Source organism: Nannobrachium achirus (genome assembly GCF_963921795.1).
Source record: "Nannobrachium achirus genome assembly, chromosome: 19".
NCBI classification, from domain to species: domain Eukaryota; kingdom Metazoa; phylum Chordata; class Actinopteri; order Myctophiformes; family Myctophidae; genus Nannobrachium; species Nannobrachium achirus.
This window is the reverse complement of record NC_137826.1, coordinates 52,806,700-52,828,159: the sequence shown is the minus strand read 5'-3', so window position 1 is coordinate 52,828,159 and position 21,460 is coordinate 52,806,700. Positions and strand designations below refer to the sequence as shown.

Below are 21,460 nucleotides of genomic sequence, written 5' to 3'. Positions count from 1 at the left end.
GTATAATTATAATAGTAGATAATCATGTTTTATGGGGTGAAAATCATGGCACCCCATCTTTAAGTACTTCCTGTTGTCTCTCTCTCTCTCTCTCTCTTATTATTACATAATCGTCTAATCGTGATTATTTGACATTATCGCAATTATTTTTTCATAATCGTCATAATCGTGAATGTTGAAAAATTTCAGAAATAGTGGAAATAGCCGATCTACAAGCTCACAACGCGTCGCATCGCGACGCGTTGTGAGCTTGTAGATCGGCCATTTCCACTATCAATGTTATTTTTTAAGTAGTAAGGTGTCAAATATGTCAGTAATTTCTTCATGTATTTAGGTTTTGTGTCATATCTGCCATGTGCAACTTCAAAGCCTAAAAGCCAAACAGAAATGTAATTGTCAATGATAAAAAAACAATTAAATCGTTAATCGCCAATTATTTGAGTGACAATTAATCGTCATGTAAAATGTCATATCGTGACAGCCCTACTCTCTCTCTCACTCACACACACATACACACACACACACACACACACACACACACACACACACACACACACACACACACACACACACACACACATACAGTACACACACACACACACACACATACAGTACACACACACACACACACACATACAGTACACACACACACACACACACATACAGTACACACACACACACACACGCCCGCAGACAGCCGTCACGTCTCCAGAAGCATGTTGTACGCGAGGCAGAGCCACAGATGTGACATACTGTACAGTATAGGCGGAGACTGACGATGCATGGATGAGTACAGTACAGTACAGTCCAGCACTCTGACTGGCTTCCAGCATTGTTCCTACTGACAGAAAGAACCCCTCTGTTCTCTCTGTGCTGTGTGTGTGTGTGTGTGTGTGTGTGTGTGTGTGTGTGTGTGTGTGTGTGTGTGTGTGTGTGTGTGTGTGTGTGTGTGTGTGTGTGTGTGTGTGTGTGTGTGTGTGTGTGTGTGTGTGTGTGTGTGTGTGTGTGTGTGTGTGTGTGTGTGTGTGTGTGTGTGTGTGTGTGCGTGCGTGCGTGCGTGCGTGCGTGCGTGCGTGCGTGCGTGCGTGCGTGCGTGCGTGCGTGCGTGCGTGCGTGCGTGCGTGCGTGCGTGCGTGCGTGCGTGCGTGCGTGCGTGCGTGCGTGCGTGCGTGCGTGCGTGCGTGCGTGCGTGCGTGCGTGCGTGCGTGCGTGCGTGCGTGCGTGCGTGCGCGTGCATCACTATACTTGTGAGGGCCAAAATGTCTCCGCCATTCGACAGATGAGACGTTGTGAGTAGGGCTGTCACAATCATGACGTTTTACCTGACGATTAATTGTCACTCAAATAACTGCGAATAAACAATTTAATTGTGTTTTTGTCGTTGACAATTACATTTCTGTTTGGCTTGTAGGCGTGGAAGTTGCACATGGCAGACATAACCTAAATATACAAATACATTACTGACATATTTGACAACTTTATACTTAAAAAAGAACATTGATAGTGGAAATAGACGATCTACAAGCTCAGTAGATCTGCTATTTCCACTATTTCTTTTTAAATATATGAGCATGTATTTCAACATGGAAACGATTATGACGATTATGAAAAATAATCGCGATTATTTCAAATAATTGCGATTAGACGATTGTGTAATAATTGTGACAGGTTAGTTGTCCTCACTCCTCACGAGTGATGCTCTTATCGATACGTTTAGGAAAAGATTAGGTGTTATACTTGCGTATTATTAAGACGATTCTTAATGTTTTCTAAATCCTTCTGGGGTTTTTGAAAAACCTATTTTTCAGCGGTTCTCAAACCTTTTCATGTCGAGGTTTTGAGTTACAAATGCGGACGCCCTCAAGTGCCAAAGTCCCCGCGAGAATAGTAATACGTGTGTGTGTGTGTGTGTGTGTGTGCGCGCGTGTGCGTGCGCACTGTAAGTGTTTGCAGCCATCTGGACACATAGCTGCGTACTGTACGCGGCCATATGCTCGTCAAACTGCGCAGCGGCCTCTGAGCCGCGTGAAAAAAAAAAACTAGCATCCCACTCCCAAAATAGCCGATCTATTGAGCTATTCTCAACGAAGATATCGGGTGTGGACGGGGGGGGAGGGGGGGGGGGGAGTGGTTATGCCAATTAATTCGGGGACTGCCCCATAACTCGAACTCCTGTTGGGTCGAACAGCGTCGGCAGGTTAGATAATCACCCGCGTCACGGTTACTGATGTTAGGTTTAGGGTTAGGGTTAGAGCTAGGCATAGTTTTACTGAGGTTAGAATTAGGGTTTGGGTTAGAGTTTGTTGGTCGATCCAAAGGGTGTTGTTACCATTAATTCCTTCCCGCTATAGGGTTGGATCCGGAACCGGATTCAACACGGAGGAACCCGGAATCGGTTCCACCACCACACACCGTTCCCTAATACATTTAACCCATTAATATTTTCGAGATGGGTGTCCGCGGCCAAATACATATGATTCTAGGGGTCCTTGACATGAAAAACCTCTGACATAGAAACATTAGTTTTTTTCCAAAACCTTAAAAGGACTTAGAAGACATTTATAGAATCGGGTAAAACTTTTCAAAGACTTACAAAACGTTTCTGGATTTTTCAAGCTTGTACATATGTTTTATTAGTTAAAGCAGGGGTCTTCAACAGGGGGTCTGGGTCAGAGTTACTACAGGGGGTCCTCCAAATCTTTGTGTGATAGAAACTTTTTGTCTCCTTGTTTATATCAACCACTTGCCAAAAATAGCAGATCTACAAGCTCACGACGCCTCACGAGCTTGTAGATCGGCTATTTTCGGCCAAGAGGTTTGGTGTACATGGGGAAGAAGAGCAGACTAAGTACAGAGTGAAAGGTCAAGTTTATGAAGTATTGACGGTTCAAGTGGTTAAATATCTGAAAACACAAATTGACATGAATCCAAAATACACTGATGATTGTGCTGTCAAACAATGAAACTATATGGAATCTATGAACAGGTTGTGAAGGTCCCTGCTTCATCTCTCTCTCAACTAAGGGGTCCTTGGCCTGAAAACGTTGAAGAGCCCTGAGTTAAAGCATAAAATAATGGTTAAAGTGATAATGTGTAAAAAAAAAAAAAAAAAAAAAAAAAAAGATACCCAACCCTACTCCCCACACACATTATTAGTTTGCTGTTGGGTTTCTTACGGGTTTTAAGGATTAGGGTTCTTTAGTGATTCCTCCTTCAACAGTCCTATCCCTTTAAAACAATATTTAGTATCATTTTAAACAAAGTACAAAAGTTATTTTCAGTCAGTTCTAATCAAAATGGCTATCATCTCAACGTTTTCCTTGTAACACAATCCCTAAAATATGGCATAAATATGGTGTTCGGAGTGAAAATTATGAATATAATGAAGGGGTGCCCCGACCCAAAAATGCTTGTGAATCCCTGCGTTAGTTCTCAAATTCTGCCCGAACCCGACCCAACATTTAGGGTAGGGTAGCTCCTAAAACGTATGCTAATTAGCCGGGCCGGGCCGGGCCTCGGGCTCAATGAAAACAGAAAAGATAATTTTGCAATATTTATTGCGACCGTACGGTCGCAGTTTACTATCAGAACCGCCACATCTTGACCGTATCTGTCTCTCTGTCTGGGTAACGTATATTTTGTTGATTGACTGACATCAAGCTCTGACATCACTGTGATGCCAGGGGAACCAAATCCCTTTTATGCCCATATATGGAGATTCCCGTGATGCCAGTGGAACCACATCCCTTTTATGCCCATTTAGGAGATCCCGGATGTCATCAATCATGACATCCCATGACTAATACAGTATCTGGCTTAAAGTCCTGTTCGCAATTTGGTGTTAGGGGAGTTTCTCACCTGAACTGAGTCAGTGGGTCCCTAGACATGAAAAATCACCGAGGTGCTCGTCCGCCATAGTGCCAGGAATGGCGCAATGGCCTAATCAAATATGGCTGCCATCGGCTATGATGAAAATCCAACTTTTCTGTTTCTGGGTGTATATGCACATGTAATACCTCTATTTGGACTAATTGTGGTGTGGGGAATTCATTTCTGATATTGTTTTGACCATTTTGGGCGATTTGGACCTCAAAAGGTCATGGTCAAGGTAATTTTGCTATTCAGAAGACCGCGGGCCATAACTTGGCCATTGTTAGGAGTAAAAACAGGTGCAGTAGGTCTAAATCAACTAATGCTGACATGTATAATTCATGTCTGACATTGTTTTGACCATTAAGGATCATCTTGTCTTTCAATGTCAATGCCATTTTCTAAAAACGATTTTGTTCATTACTTGCACTTTTATAGTATTTTTTGTAAGTTTGTTACTATTTTATAGTAAGTTTGTTTGTTTATAACAAAAGACATACTAGTGGGAAATACAACAAGTAAACATCCACATTTAACTTTAAAGGGGGGTTTTAAATGGGTGTTTAAATGAGCAAATAAGACTATTTGCGAATAAAAGTGACAAATAAAATCACACAACAAAAGCACACACAAACTTAAATAACAATTTCCCTCAAAGTGCACCATATTGGGATTGTGTGCATCCAAGTTAGTATGATGTGTTTTTACAGGATGTATTGAGCAAGGCAGCCATATCCTCGAGAGTCGAAGTGTTCCTTGCATCCGTCCATGTTCCATTGGTTCTAGTCTTTCCTCAGGTTCCTTGGCTGTTGCAAGCAGGTGGCAAGACATGCACTAGAAAGGTGCCTTGTTGGTCTCAGGCAGCAATTGTACTTCTCTGCTACCAATGCTGTCTTGTTCTGTCAAGGTCTTTGCCTCTCCAAAGTTTGTTAGATATTGTATTCGGTCAGAAGCCATAGCTGCATGCTTAGTCCCCACCTGGCCCATGCAGTCATCTCCAGTTTCCAAGGCATATGTCCCCTGATCACTGTCTTGGCCAGTGGTGCTCCAAGATGAGAGACTGTTTGATGCTGTAGAAGCATGTGCCACTGCACACCTAGTGCCATACTGCTACCAGATCTACTTAATCCCCAGTGCTTGGAAGTATCACTACGACAACTCTCTGGGGTCCACTCATAATCCTGGCGACCCATTATTCCCTCCATTAGGTTAGGGTTATGGGTAGGTTTAGTTATAATAGGGCCAGTTGACTCCACATGTACCAGCAGCTTGGTGACAGCCTCCTCAATCTAGTTCAATCTTTGGGATCTCTTCACCTCCAGCCCCTTTTGCAGGGAGCCACTCATCATCATCAGAGATAACAGAGTCGATAGACGCACCCATCCTCATCAACTTTACAAATTCTGGGTGTCTGAGGAGAACAAACAGCTCTCCAGCTGTGTGTTCGGAATATGGTGTCCATTCAAGCTTGTGGCGATGTAGGTAGAACGGCTGCCTTGGAATCTGAAGGTTCCAGGGTCGATTTATGTCTCCTCCTGCTTATTTGTCGAAGTGTCCTTAAGCAAGACACTGAACCCCTAACTGCTCCCGATGAGCAACTTGCATGGTTTCTTGGTGTGAATGTATGTGTGAATGTGTGTGTTAATGGCTGAATGTGAAATAATTGTACAGTGCTTTGGAGAAGAGCGCTATATACTGTAAATGCAGTCCATTTACCATTATCAGCTCTGTTGTCTCTGTTGATGATGTCGCTAGTGGAGAAGAGATCTCAGACATCCTGAATATGATTGAGGAGGCTGACACCTGGTGCATGTACAGCCTCCATTATAACTAAGCCTATCCCTAACCTTCACTAACCTAATGGTCAGAATAATGGGATGTCGGAACTATGAGCGGACCCCAGAGAGTTGTTGTCTCCTTCACATTACTGCTATACTACACCCCATATTTCCAAGCACTGGGGATGAAGGAGATCTGGCAGCAGTATGGCACTGGTGAGACTCACTTGCACTGCATCAAGCAGTCTCATCTTGGAGCACCACTAGCCAAGACAGTGATCAAGGCACATATGCCATGGGCCAGGTGAGGATTAAACATGTAGTTATGGCTTCTGACCGAGTACAATGTCTAACAAACTTTGGAGAGGCAAAGACCTTGACAGAACAAGACACAGTATTGGTAGCAGAGAAGTACAACTGCTGAGACCAACAAGGCACCTTTCTAGCGCATTTCTTGCCACCTGCTTGAACAGCCAAGGAACCTGAGGAAAGACTAGAACCAATGGAACATGGAACAGGGCATGACATAAAGGCTTGTCCTGTTGTCCGGGACAAGTGCCCATACTATGGAGTGGAGGGAGCAAGGGGGGTCATTAGCCGTCCTTTTGTTATTATTTCAATGTATGACATTTTTATCCGGACAAGTGACTTTTGTCTCCGGACAAGTGAATGGGAAATATACTTGTCCAAAGGACAACTGCCTCAAAAAGTCAATGTCAAGCTCTGATGGATGGAAGGAGCACTTTGACTTTAGTACACTCCTGCCATGTCTGAAGCAAGACACTCGACACTGAGTTCTGTGCATCATATTTTGCCATGGAACAATGCCAAATCCATCCTGTAAAAACACCTCATACTAACTTGCATGCACACAATCCCAATATGGTGCACTTTGAGGGAAATTGTTATTTAATTTTGTGTGTGATTTTGTTGTGTAATTTTATTTGTCTTATTTGCTCATTTAAACACCCATTTTAAACCCCAATTTAAAGTTAAATGTGGATGCTTACTTGTTGTATTTCTCACTAGTATGTCTTTTGTTATAAACAAAACAAACTTACTATAAAATAGTAACAAACTTACACAAAATACTATAAAAGTGCAAGTAATGAACAAAATCGTTTTTGAAAAATGGCATTGACATTGATATTTCAAAGACAAGATGATCCTTAATGGTCAAAACAATGTCAGAAATGAATTATACATGTCAGCATTAGTTGATTTAGACCTACTGCACCTGTTTTTACTCCTAACAATGGCCAAGTTATGGCCCAAGGTCTTCGGAATAGCAAAATGACCTTGACCATGACTTTTTGAGGTCCAAATCACCCAAAATGGTCAAAACAATATCAGAAATGAATTCCCCACACGACAATTGGTCCAAATAGAGGTATTACATGTGCATATACACCCAGAAACAGAAAAGTTGGATTTTCATCATAGCCTATGGCAGCCATATTTGATTTGGCCATTTGCGCCATTCGTGGCACTATGGCGGACGAGCACCTCTGTGATTTTTAATGTCTAGGGACCCACTGACTCAGTTCAGGTGAGAAACTCCCCTAACACCAAATTGCGAACAGGACTTTAAGCCAGATACTGTATTAGACTGTGAATATCTATGAGTACCATGGTGTATGTGTAACTGGTCCGATATACATCACTGGCCAGATGGCCAAGACATGGCGCAACCTCGCCCTTTACGGCTCAAATTCATCCCGGACCCGTCAATACCCGACCTGACGTTTTCGGGCCTGGTAGGGCCGGCTCAGTTAGGGCCCAGCCAGGGCTGGGCCTTGATGTTCAGGCCCATTGAGAACTCTAGTATCCTTCACATTTGGAACCGTTTCCTTGATGTTCAGGCCCATTGAGAACTCTAGTACCCTTCACATTTGGAACCGTTTCCTTGATGTTCAGGCCCATTGAGAACTCTAGTACCCTTCACATTTGGAACCGTTTCCTTGATGTTCAGGCCCATTGAGAACTCTAGTACCCTTCACATTTGGAACCGTTTCCTTGATGTTCAGGCCCATTGAGAACTCTAGTATCCTTCACATTTAGAACCGTTTCCTTGATGTTCAGGCCCATTGAGAACTCTAGTATCCTTCACATTTGGAACCGTTTCCTTGAGGTTCAGGCCCATTGAGAACTCTAGTATCCTTCACATTTAGAACCGTTTCCAGAAAACAGAGCTGCCATGCAATTACAACGCTGGTGGTTCTCAAACTTTTACTTTTAGTTTTCAAGGACCACAATAACTTTGGTCCATTTGGCATTCCAACGCTGGCATTTAATGAGTTAACTCATTGAGTGCCTATCCCGAACTAGTTCGGGATTATTATCGCATCCCAGAGTGCCTATCCCGAACTAGTTCGGGATATAAAAAAAAAAAAAAAAAAAAATGAAAAAAAATGTTTTGAATTTTTTTTTTTGGACCCCATCAAATCTAGTGAACATGATTTCAATCGCGATTTTGCATGTTCCACCCCCATACAACCCCATCTAACATACAGGGCAGCCATGTTTGTTTACATAACATGTAAAACATAATGGCGATTATCTCAAGAATGCCTGAACGGATTTCCAATCGGATTTTTTTGTTTGAAAGCTGTGAACAAACTGCACAAATCCACTCCAATGCAATCCAGGATTGCATTGGATTTTTTAGAGCTCATTCTTCTCTGTTTTTTTCCCATGCATGAGGTGTGCAAGGTTTAATCGTGGCTAAATTGCCGAAAATAGATCTTCTAAAATGCTTGGTAGCCAATAGCTAACTTCAAGCTAACTTCATTCTCTTCCTGTACATGCACAAAGGAAAGTGTTCTGGCAAGTCATGGCTCCAGGGCTTGGGCATGCATTACCAGCATATCTCTATTATTCTATGGCCACTGGGCGCCCTCTAGTGGTGATAGGGTGGCACTAAATGAGTTAAGTGTCAGAATGAATTCCAAATATTATCAAATTATCTCGCGGCACCCCTGGACTGCCGTCACGGCACCCCAGGGTGCCCCGTCACCCACTTTGAAAACCCCTGCCCTAACAGATACCAGCACTGGGGAAAACAGCGGAACCAGCAGCCGTTTCATATGAACTTTTCCCTTGGAAGTACTCTACTCTTCCTGTATGGCCTCAGCTTGCGAGCAGGATACTGGGCCCTTGGTGTGTGTTTGTGTGTGTGTGTGTGTGTGTGTGTGTGTGTGTGTGTGTGTGTGTGTGTGTGTGTGTGTGTGTGTGCGTGCTTGTCCCGTGGGCGAGGTGTGGGATGGTTTGGGGGGGGGGGTCAGTTAGAATTCCTAGTGACCCGGGGACGGTCGGAATGCACCAATCACGGGGCGTGTCGCAGCCGCGGCCCGCACGAAAACAATGGACGCTCTATTTGAGCTCCATGCCACCGTGATCCCCCCTCTCCCCCCCCCCCCTCTCATCACCACCCAGACCCACAGTCTTCGCTGAGACCAGACATAGCACCACTTTGAAGCCGGTTGGCATAATATTCTGTGTGTGTGTGTGTGTGTGTGTGTGTGTGTGTGTGTGTGTCTGTGTGTCTGTGTGTCTGTGTGTGTGTGTGTGGGAGGGAGAGTGTGGGTGAGTGGGGGAAGCGGCGTGAGCTTAGCCATGACGCACGCTGTGGTTTAATGTAGAATTAATATGGTTTAGACTAGAGCATACATGCGAGAGAGTGTTTTCTGTAGTGGTGGGAAAAACCGTTCATTTCCGTGAACCGAATCATCGTTCGTTCGTTCACAAGAAAGATTCGGTCATGATCGTTCAATCGGTCGTTCACAACTTTCGGGAAGCGGGGGGGGGGGGGGGGGCGTTGAACCGGTCGTCACTCAATCATTCTCGTTCAGAGCCGTGACCGATAATCAGTCGAGTTCCTTCTCAGTCAGTCAGTCAGTCAGTCAAGCACAAGCAGTCAAAAACACACCTCTCTCCTCGCTGCCTGACTGTTTCGGTCAGATGACAGACTCTGCATGGCTGGCCTGCCTGCTGCCTAATTAACATTTCACCCGTTCAGAGAATGAACGATTATCCCTTAGGCTACCAGACACCAGTCGTTCACACTTAAAGAATTAACATGACACTGGCTCAATGGTCCATTGTATGAGATGAGATGAGATGTGTTACTGTAGGCTACTTGTAGGAGAGATTAATGCGCGCATAGTGTTTTCTATGGTTTATCTTTTAGCATCCTTTTGTATAGAACTGTACCTCTGCTTTTTTGCAAACTTAATAAAGTATTCAGTCAGTCAGTCAGTCAGTCAGTCAGTCAGTCGGTCGGTCCGTCTGCAGTCTCGGAGGGTAGACTAGGGCTAGTAATTAGAACATCCCGTTCAAAGAAAGAACGATACCCCCTTTTCACTCGCAGTCAGTCAGTCAGTCGGTCTCGGTCAATCAATCATCAGTCACAACTCCTCTGCCTCAACTCGCGGTCGAAGGCGCTCTGCTGCTCCGTAACTGTAGCACCCCACACAAACAGTCCTGCTTCTCTGAGGGAGAGCCCGCCTCCAGCCCACTACGGTGTCCAATAAGGAAAGAGGAACGGTGGAAAGGAGGGACGGAACGGTCGGTCGGGTCTGTCTTCTCTTGTGAGATACGTTGAATGAACCGTCTCTCTCTCTCGTCACATTTGCAACTGAACGCCGTGAACGGTTGAACGGGTCTTTTCTGGATGGTGACCCGTTCGATCTCGTTCACCATAAAGATCCGTTCATTTGAACGGGTCATTCATGACCGACACATCACTAGTTTTCTGCTGGTGATTCAGTCAGAGTGTATCAAAGGGTGCGTTCGTAAATGCGCACCGGGTGTGGTAGAGCGCTCGTTTTATTGCAAGCGGCGCGAAGACCAGCGGACCTTGGTCCTGCTCTTCGCGCCCGAGTGCCGCAGGCGCAAGTGCCCGCGAAGAGCGGGCCAGGGCCGGCCGCGCGAGTTACGAAGCCGTGGTGAATGCAATCGTTATATTTATGCCCAGGCCATAAGGCCTGGGCAAGCCCACGATAAACGCCCGCGCAGTCCAAGTGACCACAGCCGAGCGCTCCAGACCTCCGCTCCAGCCAATCACAAGCCGCGCCTTCTAATTTATGTAACCCCGTCTCCTACGGTAGGAATACTCGCCACCCGGTGCGCATTTCCGAACGCACTCTTTGATACACTCGGACTGAAACACCAGAGGAAAACACCATCCCGGCCACATGCGGCCCCCACCTTCGCTTAACGCGGCCCGCAGGTTAATACCGGAATACTGATATATTATTGATTTCAGCTGTTACAATTCCTAACATGACCTGCTTTAATTCCGTCAGACTATATTAGTAGCTTAATGACTAGTATAGTAGTATTTTTTTTTATGTCCAATGTATTTGTATTTAAGTTCATAAAGTTAACATGAGTATATAACTATGCGTTATAACAATGCGTTTGAAATTAAATCAAAGTGTTACATTTCAGTATTCCAATTGAAAAATAACAAAAAATAATTCAGGATTCCAATTCAAAAGAAGAAAAAAAAGCAGATCTGCAAGCTCAAAACGCATCGCAGCGCGATGCGTTTTGAGCTTGTAGATCTGCTAGTTTTTGCTTTGTTTGTATGAGATAGTAGAATGACAGAGTAGGACGTAGCAATATGCAATGTGGCCCTCTGGAGTGAAGGTGGAAATATAAGTGGCCCTCGCCATCATTAAAGTTGCCCACCACTGGTTTAGAGAGATGCCCAGATATGAGCAGAGAGATACAGAGAGGGAGAGAGAATGGGGAGAGAGAGAGAGAGAGAGGGAGAGATATGAGCAGAGAGATACAGAGAGGGAGAGAGAATGGGGAGAGAGAGAGAGAGAGAGAGGGGGAGAGAGATATGAGCAGAGAGATACAGAGAGGGAGAGAGAATGGGGAGAGAGAGAGAGAGAGAGGGAGAGATATGAGCAGAGAGATACAGAGAGGGAGAGAGAATGGGGAGAGAGAGAGAGCCAGAGAGAGAGAGAGAGAGAGACAGAGGGAGGGGGGGAGCGACAGACAAAAAGAGGAGAGAGACAGACATACATGGGGAGACAAAAGACGGAGAGGGAGAGAATTTTAGGGAGAGAGAGACGGGCAGACAGTAGTACGGATGGGACGATATGAAAATGTCATATCACGATTATTGTGTCAAAATAAATCGCGATTTACGATATTATCACGATAATCCAAATCCATTATCCTGGGGCGGAACATTTTGTCAAAAAATAGCCCATCTACAAGCTCACGTAGTGTGAGCTTGTAGATCGGCTATTTTTTGGCGAAGAGATTTGTTAGAGAGTGGGGAAAACAAGACTATCAAGTACGTATATTATAAGTACCTTTTACCAATTCTAGAGGGTTTAAGTGGTACCGGATATGCAGCTCGGCAAATAAAAGGTGAATTGATGCCAGTGCATGACGGAGGACGATATCACGATAAATTAAATCTCCACGATGCGATTATCGTGAGTGTTTTTTTTTTAATCACGATTAAACGATAATATCGCATATCATCCCATCCCTAGCAGACAGACCGACCGAGGAAGACGAGAGGCAGTGTGCGCGTGTGCGTGTGTGCGTGTGCGTGCGTGCGTGCGTGCGTGCGTGCGCGTGCGTGCGTGCGTGCGTGCATGCGTGCGTGCGCGCGCTGTTAATGACCTGCCCGTGACTCTGAATGCTTAATAACTCACTGTAATTAAGTCATTAAAATGGGTTCATCAACATGCTCGCTAGCATCTGTCATTATTATGAGATATGCTGTATATAGCTGTAAAGCACTGTCTCTATGCTTCAATTCACACTTTTTGGTCGCGATATCTCATTCTTTGCTTTAAGCCTTATTTTATGCGCAAGACACGTGGCGGCATTAGTGTATATCGCGGGGCGACAAAAGCCCGAGCTTTTACATCTTTTAGTTTCCATGTTCCCCGATAATGACATTAAAGGCCCAAAATAGGGACGCCGCTTTGAACGTTGTTTGAAAGTAGGTCACTGTGACCCTAAAAAGGGATTTGCTGTCACACTGCTCTGTGTGGGGGGGGGGGGGGGGTTGTCCTGCACTACTCAGACAGTAACAAGCAGAGGCGTCCGCTCAGCAAAAGCTAGGGTATGGCAAAGATGGGAGTCCTCGTGGAAAAGAGGCCTTACATTTTGTATAACACGGTTCTATAGTGAAAATAGCAGATCTACATGCTCACAACGCCTCGCAGCGCGAGGCGTTGTGAGCATGTAGATCGGCTATTCTCACAATGTCTGAAAAAAAAACTAGTTCTGTCAGTTTTTTACACGGGTTTCTGCGGTTTCTTGGGCTGGATGCTAACCTTGTTTCAAAATGGATAACTGCTCCCCCTTGCCATGTGCCTCGTTGTGCTCTGTTGGATGTTTTGCTAAGCGTGTTGTGGTGTTGTGTTGTCTGTGTGCAGGTCGACTGGGCTTCCCTCATCCTGGAGCAGACAACCCTCTGGCGCTCAACGGTACGTATGGTGTGACACTGTCTCTGTCACACACGGACAGGGTCAACTATACTAGTCATTAACTCAGTGAATGCCTGACTTTACATTATTTAATGGGCCTTGATGCCAGCCATTTTGTTTAATTTTGGCTAAAGGTATAACGTGCACGAGCGTGCACGGCCGGGCTATAAACATAGAATGGTTGGGTCGGCGATTTTTTTCTGTCTACATAGCAAAAAAAAGTAAGACAATCCGATAAACGGTTATGGAGATATAGGCCAAAACGTTTATAATGTAATCTGGTGTAAAGGGAAAATAGAGGAAATATGTCATATTTGAAATAGATGCAAAATTGATATGATATCATATTATATCAAGTTTTCGCTCATTTCCTGTATATATACACCTATATAAGTGGAAAAAAAAATTATAAAAAAAAAAAAAAAAAAGGTTTATTTATTTATTTAATATTAAAAAAAGACGTTTTAGACGTTTATGGCACTGGGAGCCCTTATTAAAAAAGACGTTTTAGACGTTTTTGGCACTCAGGGAGTTAAGCTACTAATATAACCGGACGGAATTAAAGCAGGTCATGTTTGGAATAGTAACAGCTGAAATCAATAATATATCAGTATTCCGGTATCAACCTGCGGGCCGCATTAAGTGAAGGTGAGGGGCCGCATGTGGCCCCCGGGCCTCCAGTTTCCCATGTATGGTATAGGCAAATGGCAGCGGATGGAAAAATGGGTTACAAAATCTTGGGATAAAAACAAACAAAAAAAAAAACGTATATGCTTTCAAAGCAGAGGCTTTTCTATACATCTCTACCTGTCTGTCTGTTTGTCTGTCTGTCTGTCTGTCTGTCTGTCTGTCTGTCTGTCTGTCTGCCTGTCTGTCTGTCTGTCTGTCTGTCTGTCTGTCTGTCTGTCTGCCTGTCTGTCTGCCTGTCTGTCTGTCTGTCTGCCTGTCTCTCTGTCTGTCTGTCTGTCTGTCTGTCTGTCTCTCTGTCTGTCTGTCTGTCTGCCAATCTGCTCTCTCCCGCACCTTGCATTTTTTTATGAGCTCGAGCGTCTTTCTCTTCCAGTCTATTTGTCGCTCTCTCGTGCGCACATCTTTTTATAGCCTCTCTGTTTCAACCCGTCTCTCTCTCTCTCTCTCTCTCTCTCTCTCTCACACTCCGTCTCTATCTCTCTCTCTCACACACACACACACACTCATACGCACGCGAGCAGAGAGAGTGAGACAGACAGACAGACAGATGTTCACGCCATCTCGCAGCCCGGGTTTAAACTTAGTCACGCAGCTTGTCTCGTGTTCGAAAACGGACGATCTTTGTAGATCGGCCGGTTTTCGGCGGCGCACGACTTACGTATACATCAGCCAATGTCTCCCCCCCTGCAGCTGGTGTGCGTGACCCGCCCCAGAGCGTGTGTGCCCATCTGGCCGTGTGTGTGTGTGTGTGTGTGTGTGTGTGTGTGTGTGTGTGTGTGTGTGTGTGTGTGTGTGTGTGTGTGTGTGTGTGTGTGTGTGTGTGTGTGTGTGTGTGTGTGTTCGTGCAGGCGGGCGGGGGGGAGGTGCAGGATTACTGCCACTCAATGTGTCACATCTGTGCACTGTGTTGCAGAGCTAGCGTAGCCACGCACACTATTATGCTGTGTCAATTTTAAGAGGGAAAATTTAAAAGAAGGGTCTAATTACCTTTCCACTCCATATAGCTACTCTTGGTCTATCGATAAATGTGTGTAATCTCTGTGTTCATGTCAATGTGGGTTTGTCCATATGTGTTGAAAATATAATGTCCATGTATTTGCTAGATAATCACAGCATTTACTTCCATAATAATAGATTTTTGTACACGTTTTACACAGATTTCATTTCTTTGCTAAATAGTATACCGTCCATGAATTGTATCGTCAACCATGTATCGTGATGGGTATCGTATCGCTGTTAAAACGTATTGTTACACCCCTACTGGTTAGTGTTCGGGTCAGGATCCTTTAGGATTGCAATGATTCCAGGTCCTTAGCGCAGTGGTTCTCAACATGTGGGTCGGGACCCCCAGGGGGGCACCCCAAATTATTTGGGGGGTCCCCAGATGATTAACTTAATGTGCAACATTCTTTTTCTCCCTCAACAGTAAACAAACCAACATAAAGTTTAAGTGTATAGAGGGTATCTGCACATTTCTAAAGTGACAATCTAATGACTTTTTGATACCTCTAAAATGACAAATTAAACATTGGCCAAATTGTCAAATATTAGAGGCCGAAAGTGTGAAAATAGACGATCTACATGCTCACAACGCCTCGCGACGCCATGTATCGTGATGCTCACAACGCCTCGCGACGCGAGGCGTTGTGAGCATGTAGATCTGCTATTTTCACAATAGAACCGTGTTATACAAAACCTAAAGCCTCAACTGTTAGTGCTCGTCAGGTTGGGAGGGGTCCCCAGCTCGTCAGGTTGGGAGGGGTCCCCAGCTCGTCAGGTTGGGAGGGGTCCCCAGCTCGTCAGGTTGGGAGGGGTCCCCAGCTCGTCAGGTTGGGAGGGGTCCCCAGCTCGTCAGGTTGGGAGGGGTCCCCAGCTCGTCAGGTTGGGAGGGGTCCCCAGCTCGTCAGGTTGGGAGGGGTCCCCAGCTCGTCAGGTTGGGAGGGGTCCCCAGCTCGTCAGGTTGGGAGGGGTCCCCAGCTCGTCAGGTTGGGAGGGGTCCCCAGTTTAAAATATAATTATTTTGCGGCCTGAAAAGGTTGAGAACCACTGCCTTGGCACAGTGGTTCTGTCGTGACACCCTAGGGTCCCCTAGAACAACACTGTAACATATTTTGGGATTTGGTCTCTGCGGTCAAATACACATAATTCGAGTGGTCCTCGACATAAAAAGGTTTGAGCACCACATACTGTATGTACTCTATATCAGGGTTCCCAAACGTTTTTTGTCTCAGGGCACCCCATGAATATTGTTTTAATCCGAGGCACCCCTACATTATAATTTTCACTCCCAGCACCCTATGGTCGTTGTCAGGTGGAAACCTTGTATGTTCAAAACCGTTCGTTTTGTTTTTATCATCTATAAAATGTACTAAACTAGTGAAAACAGCAGATCTACAAGCACACAACGCCTCGCATCGCGAGGCGTTCTGTGCTTGTAGATCGGCAAAAAGACCAAAAGACTACACATTTGAAACTTGGACATATGAGGTTTCTGCCCGACAGTGATTATGTTGAGAGGAAAACGTTGAGATAATAGCCATTTTGGTTAGAACTGACTGAAAATAACTTTGTACTTCAAGTTTAAAATGATACTAAATAGTATCCAAATAAATTCCAAATATTATCAAATTATCTCGCGGCTTCCCTGGACTGCCATCACGGCACCCCAGGGTGCCCCGTCACCCACTTTGAAAACCCCTGGTCTAGAACTACAAATTGTAACATATTTTGGGATTTGGTCTCCGCGGTCAAATACGCATAATTTGAGGTGTCCTCGACATAAAAAGGTTTGAGCACCACATACTGTATGTACTGTATATAACTTAATGTTTTTTATTCAGAAAACCGTAAACGGGTTTAGAAAGCATTAGTAGAATCGGGTCTCCAGTTCTAAATGGGTTTAAGTGGTTCACCCTTGTTCCAATGGTTGTAATAATCTACTGCTTTCATTGTGTTCTTACTCCACAACGCAGCCAGGAATTATGGCCGCAGACGAGGTAAACACTTTGTTTTATTATCATGGTGCTTTCTGAGTGCAAAGCACCGTCCACGTGTTGGTGACAATGTCAAAATCAAGTGTTTTAACGCATGCGTTTTGTGTCCGTGGTGGGTTTATTCCGATAGGCTGTATGCACGGCAGCCATTTTGGAGAGAGGTTGGGTCTCTTCCCGCTTCCTCCAAAGTTGTTACCAATGATACTAGTCTCACGTAGCCAGACAACTATTCCACAATCTCCGAATGCTATATAGAGTCTGGAACGACAGCTCCCGAACGGCGAGTATGGGAAGTACCGGTAGTCACTGCTGCACTGAACTGTAGTCCCATTGGAAACATAACAGAAGCACACTAGCACAGACAGTGTCATTATAACGAACTGTAGTCCCATTGGAAAGATAACAGAAGCACACTAGCACAGACAGAGTCATTATAACAAACTGTAGTAGTCCCATTGGAAACATAACGGAAGCACACTAGCACAGACAGAGTCATTATAACGAACTGGAGTCCCATTGGAAACATAACAGAAGCACACTAGCACAGACAGAGTCATTATAACGAACTGTAGTCCCATTGGAAACATAACGGAAGCACACTAGCACAGACAGAGTCATTATAACGAACTGTAGTCCCATTGGAAACATAACGGAAGCACACTAGCACAGACAGTGTCATTATAACGAACTGTAGTCCCATTGGAAACATAACGGAAGCACACTAGCACAGACAGTGTCATTATAACGAACTGTAGTCCCATTGGAAACATAACGGAAGCACACTAGCACAGACAGTGTCATTATAACGAACTGTAGTCCCATTAGAAACATAACGGAAGCACACTAGCACAGACAGTGACATTATAACGAATAACGAGTCAGTCGAGCGGCAAATTCTTGTCATGGGTGTATGGTTTAAGAAAACATTTGAAAACATCATGGAAGTAACACCAACAACACCAGAGAAAGGTGAAATAACGCCCCAAAAAATATTGAAAGGAGACATAACGCTTCCAGTAGGACTTGTTATCGTTACTGCACCACCAAGGGAGCGGATGCGTCACATCCGCTTTATCTCGCACTCATCGTTATCATATCCGTCTCCCTGACTGTATGCTGGGAGCATTTGCAAATTGCGTTAGGCAACAGTCTGGCCACGCGAGACTACAATGATACCAATGAAGGCTCTGTTCCATTTCATGTACGTGGTTCTCAAACCTTTTACACACCTTTTTAAGGGGACATTTGGACCAGACTTTGAGACCCACTGGTGTAGCAGAGAGTTTCCAGTGAGCCAACGTGCACAATATCAGCACCCTGACTCTGTTTGACCCAACCCTGTTTGAGACCCAACTCATCTCCAAAATGGCTGCTGTGCATATAGTTTGTTTGTTTGTTGTTGTTTCCTTTTTTTATTGTATTTTTTGTAACCTTGTTCATGTTTTGGTGCATGTCATTTTCAAAACATGTGCAATTTATCGAATTGCAATTCATCCGATATGCAAGCTCACAATTACCAAGTCGCCTAGTGACATTGTTGTGAGCTTGTAGATCTGCTTTTTTGGGGGGGTGAATCTTCACTCCAGAATCGTGTTGATGGGGTTCCTCTGATTACAGATGGTGTATGTGATATTTCTTGTTTGTTACAAAAATAGTGTTTGTTCAGTCTAACCCGGTCTCTCATAACATAAAATACATTTCCAGATATATATTTAATCCAATCAGAATAGAGAATCCATTTGTCAGCTTTAATTTGATAGTGTTCCAGTAACAATTTAGTATTTTTCTTCTCCACCCCTTCCAATTTGTTTCCAGCTGTTCTCCCTCCTTATTGGATGAAATTGGCATCCTGACCTGAACATATTTGAAGAGACAGGGAGAGAGACCAATGTTACTGAACAAACCCCAGTCAAATTATAGTAGTCGGGGGCCTGAGGGAGATTGAATGGTAATTTCGTGCTAATCAGTCTAAAAGCGGCCAAGTCAATTTGGGCTCCCATCGACTTTCTATACCGGAGGAAAATATCAAGGTATTTAAGTAGGATGTGAGGGGTCAAACTAGGGGTTTGTCATGATGCCGAATCCATTGCAAGCATTTGTTTTGCATAAAAAACATTCCTTGGGCTACAAATGGCCCCAGAGAACAATGGTTTAGTGACGAAAAGTGTCATCACTTTTCATCACTTTTCATCAGTTTCATGAGTTTTGTGGGCATTTTTTGGGGCCATTTGTAGCCCAAGAAATGTTTTTTCTGGGTATTTTCCTCCTGTATAGAAAGTCGATGGGAGCCCAACTTCATTTGGCCGCTGTGTCAACCCCGAAGGTCGCCGACTCGGGCGCCCTAGCTAAATCATTAGAGCATGCCCTGGGCCCTGTGCAAAATTTGGCGCTTTTAGACTGATTAGCACGAAAAATCCCTAAGGCCTCCATAGAGCTATTTATCACTTAATGTTAACCAGGACATTATCACTTACAGCACCTTTCTAATAAAATGCTAATGTGATGTTGAATGTTGTGGTGCAATACATCCAATGAAGTGGCTGACGCTGCATGCTTTAAATTATGCACAGGATCATAAAAAGAAAAAAAAAACTTGAAAATCATGAAAAACGTCATCAAGTTTTAAAAATGTGAATGTGTCATATTCTAGATCAGTGGTTCTCAACCTTTTCAGGCTGCGACCCCCAAAATAATCATATTTTAACTTCACCGTGACTGACTATGATGGCCTCCACTTATTTTCTCACTTTAGGTGGATAGCTTAACACCTACAATTTGCGGTGAATAGCTCTTCACCCTGGACTCTGATAGAGGCTTTACAGTTTGCAAAAAGGTCTTGTTTCCATCATGGTTCTATGTATTCAGTTCATCAAGACATAAGGGGGTTCCACACTACGCGCGGTCACCGCCTCCTAGCAATTCATTTTCAATGGGAGGCGAGCGGCTTTCTCAGCCGCGCAGCGAAGTTTTGGGGCGGCGAGGCGAGCGGGCGCGGCCCCATGAAATCCCCCGCGAGCGTGCTCCTTTGTGCATGCGTACGCGGGCGGTGAGAGATGGATTGTGATCATTGTGTTCATCTTTGTGAAATACCGCGCTGCGTTTACTCACTGAAAGAGAGTGTTTGTGTCTCACCGCGGTGCGGCCACCGCTGATCCTAGCGGCAGCCCCGACGGCAACCGCCTGTAGTGTGGAGGGCACCATACAGTCATACAGTACTACGCAAGAAATCATCAACAAACCAGAAAGTAGTGTATTTATTTTTTTGCCACTCAGTAGGCGTTCCCGCGTTAACTTCGGGGTATGATGATGATGATGATGTCACGTGCATACCCTCTATATAGGTATCAGAGACACAGCCATGGCATGCTGCATGTTCTGCTGTCGTGTCACTTCCTCCCCCATGAAACGACTTATCTAATCTTTTGGCTATACTTTGCCGTCAACGTTTGTTTCGGTGCTGCAACAATTTACACAGCCAGCACACACACATGCACACCCACACACACGCACACGCATACACACACACACACACACACATGCACATCGTCACTGTCAGGCAGAAACCTCGTATCTCCAAGTTTCAAATGTGTAGGTTTTTTTTTCGCAAAGTAAAGCCCTGCTTCATCATACAAGGCTGTCGCACGAAAGTAGTGAAAACAGCCGATCTACAAGCACACAACGCCTCGCGGTGCGAGGCGTTGTGTGCTTGTAGATCTGCTATTTTCACTAGTTTGGTTCATTTTTAAAATGATGAATACAAAACGAACGGACTTGGACATACAAGGTTTCCACCCGACAACGACGACATGCACACCCACACACACGCATACCCACACACACACACACGCATACCCCCACACACACACACAATGCACACCCACACACACACTCCACCACACAAAGCAGCGAAAGCGAATCCGTTTTTTTTTTTTCTTTTTTTAAGGTCGCAGTGACCCACTTTTAAACAACTTTCAAAAGTGGCGTCTCTATTTTGGGCCTTAATGTCATTATCGGGGAACGTTTTGCCACTTCTATACCCTAAGCCCAAAGCTGAAAAATAGCAGATCTAGAAGCCCACAACGTGACACGCTGCGGCGTGTTGTGAGCTTGTAAATCAGCATTTTTTTCTGCATGGGCACACTTTTCATGTCCCAAGAATCCATGGGCACACCAACATAACACAGGGGTGTAAATATCGTCACTGTCGGGAAGAAACCTTGTATCTCCAAGTTTCACATTTGTAAGTTTTTTCGCAAAGTAAAAGCCCTGCTTCATCATGCAAGGCTGTAGCACAACAGTAGTGAAATTAGGGGTTGGGACCGATATGGAATTTTCATGTTCGATTTCGATATCGATTTGTTGTGATCAAAGAGGCTGATATTAACTCATTTAGTGCCACCCTAGTCACCACTAGAGGGCGCCCAGTGGCCATAGAAAATCCCATAGAGATATGCTGGTATATGCAGAAGCCCTGCAGCCATGACTTGCCTGAACACTTTCCTTTGTGCATGTACAGGAAGAGGATGAAGTTAGCTTGAAGTTAGCTATTGGCTACCAAGCATTTTAGAAGCCTTATTTTCGTCAACTTAGCCATGATTAAACCTTGCACACCTCATGCATGGGAAAAAAACAGAGAAGAATGAGCTCTAAAAAATCCAATGCA

The 21,460-nt window shown here is 44.6% G+C and overlaps 1 protein-coding gene across 1 annotated transcript in view; it reads left to right on the top strand.

The window, feature by feature from the left end:
• Positions 1-21,460, top strand: part of LOC308304261 (cytoplasmic polyadenylation element-binding protein 4-like) — an 86,994-nt gene that overhangs the window by 49,747 nt on the left and 15,787 nt on the right. Inside the window, exon 9 of the mRNA XM_080748827.1 lies at positions 13,064-13,114. Within this exon, the coding sequence (XP_080604953.1) occupies positions 13,064-13,114 (51 nt within the window). The remainder of the gene's footprint in view (positions 1-13,063; positions 13,115-21,460) is intronic.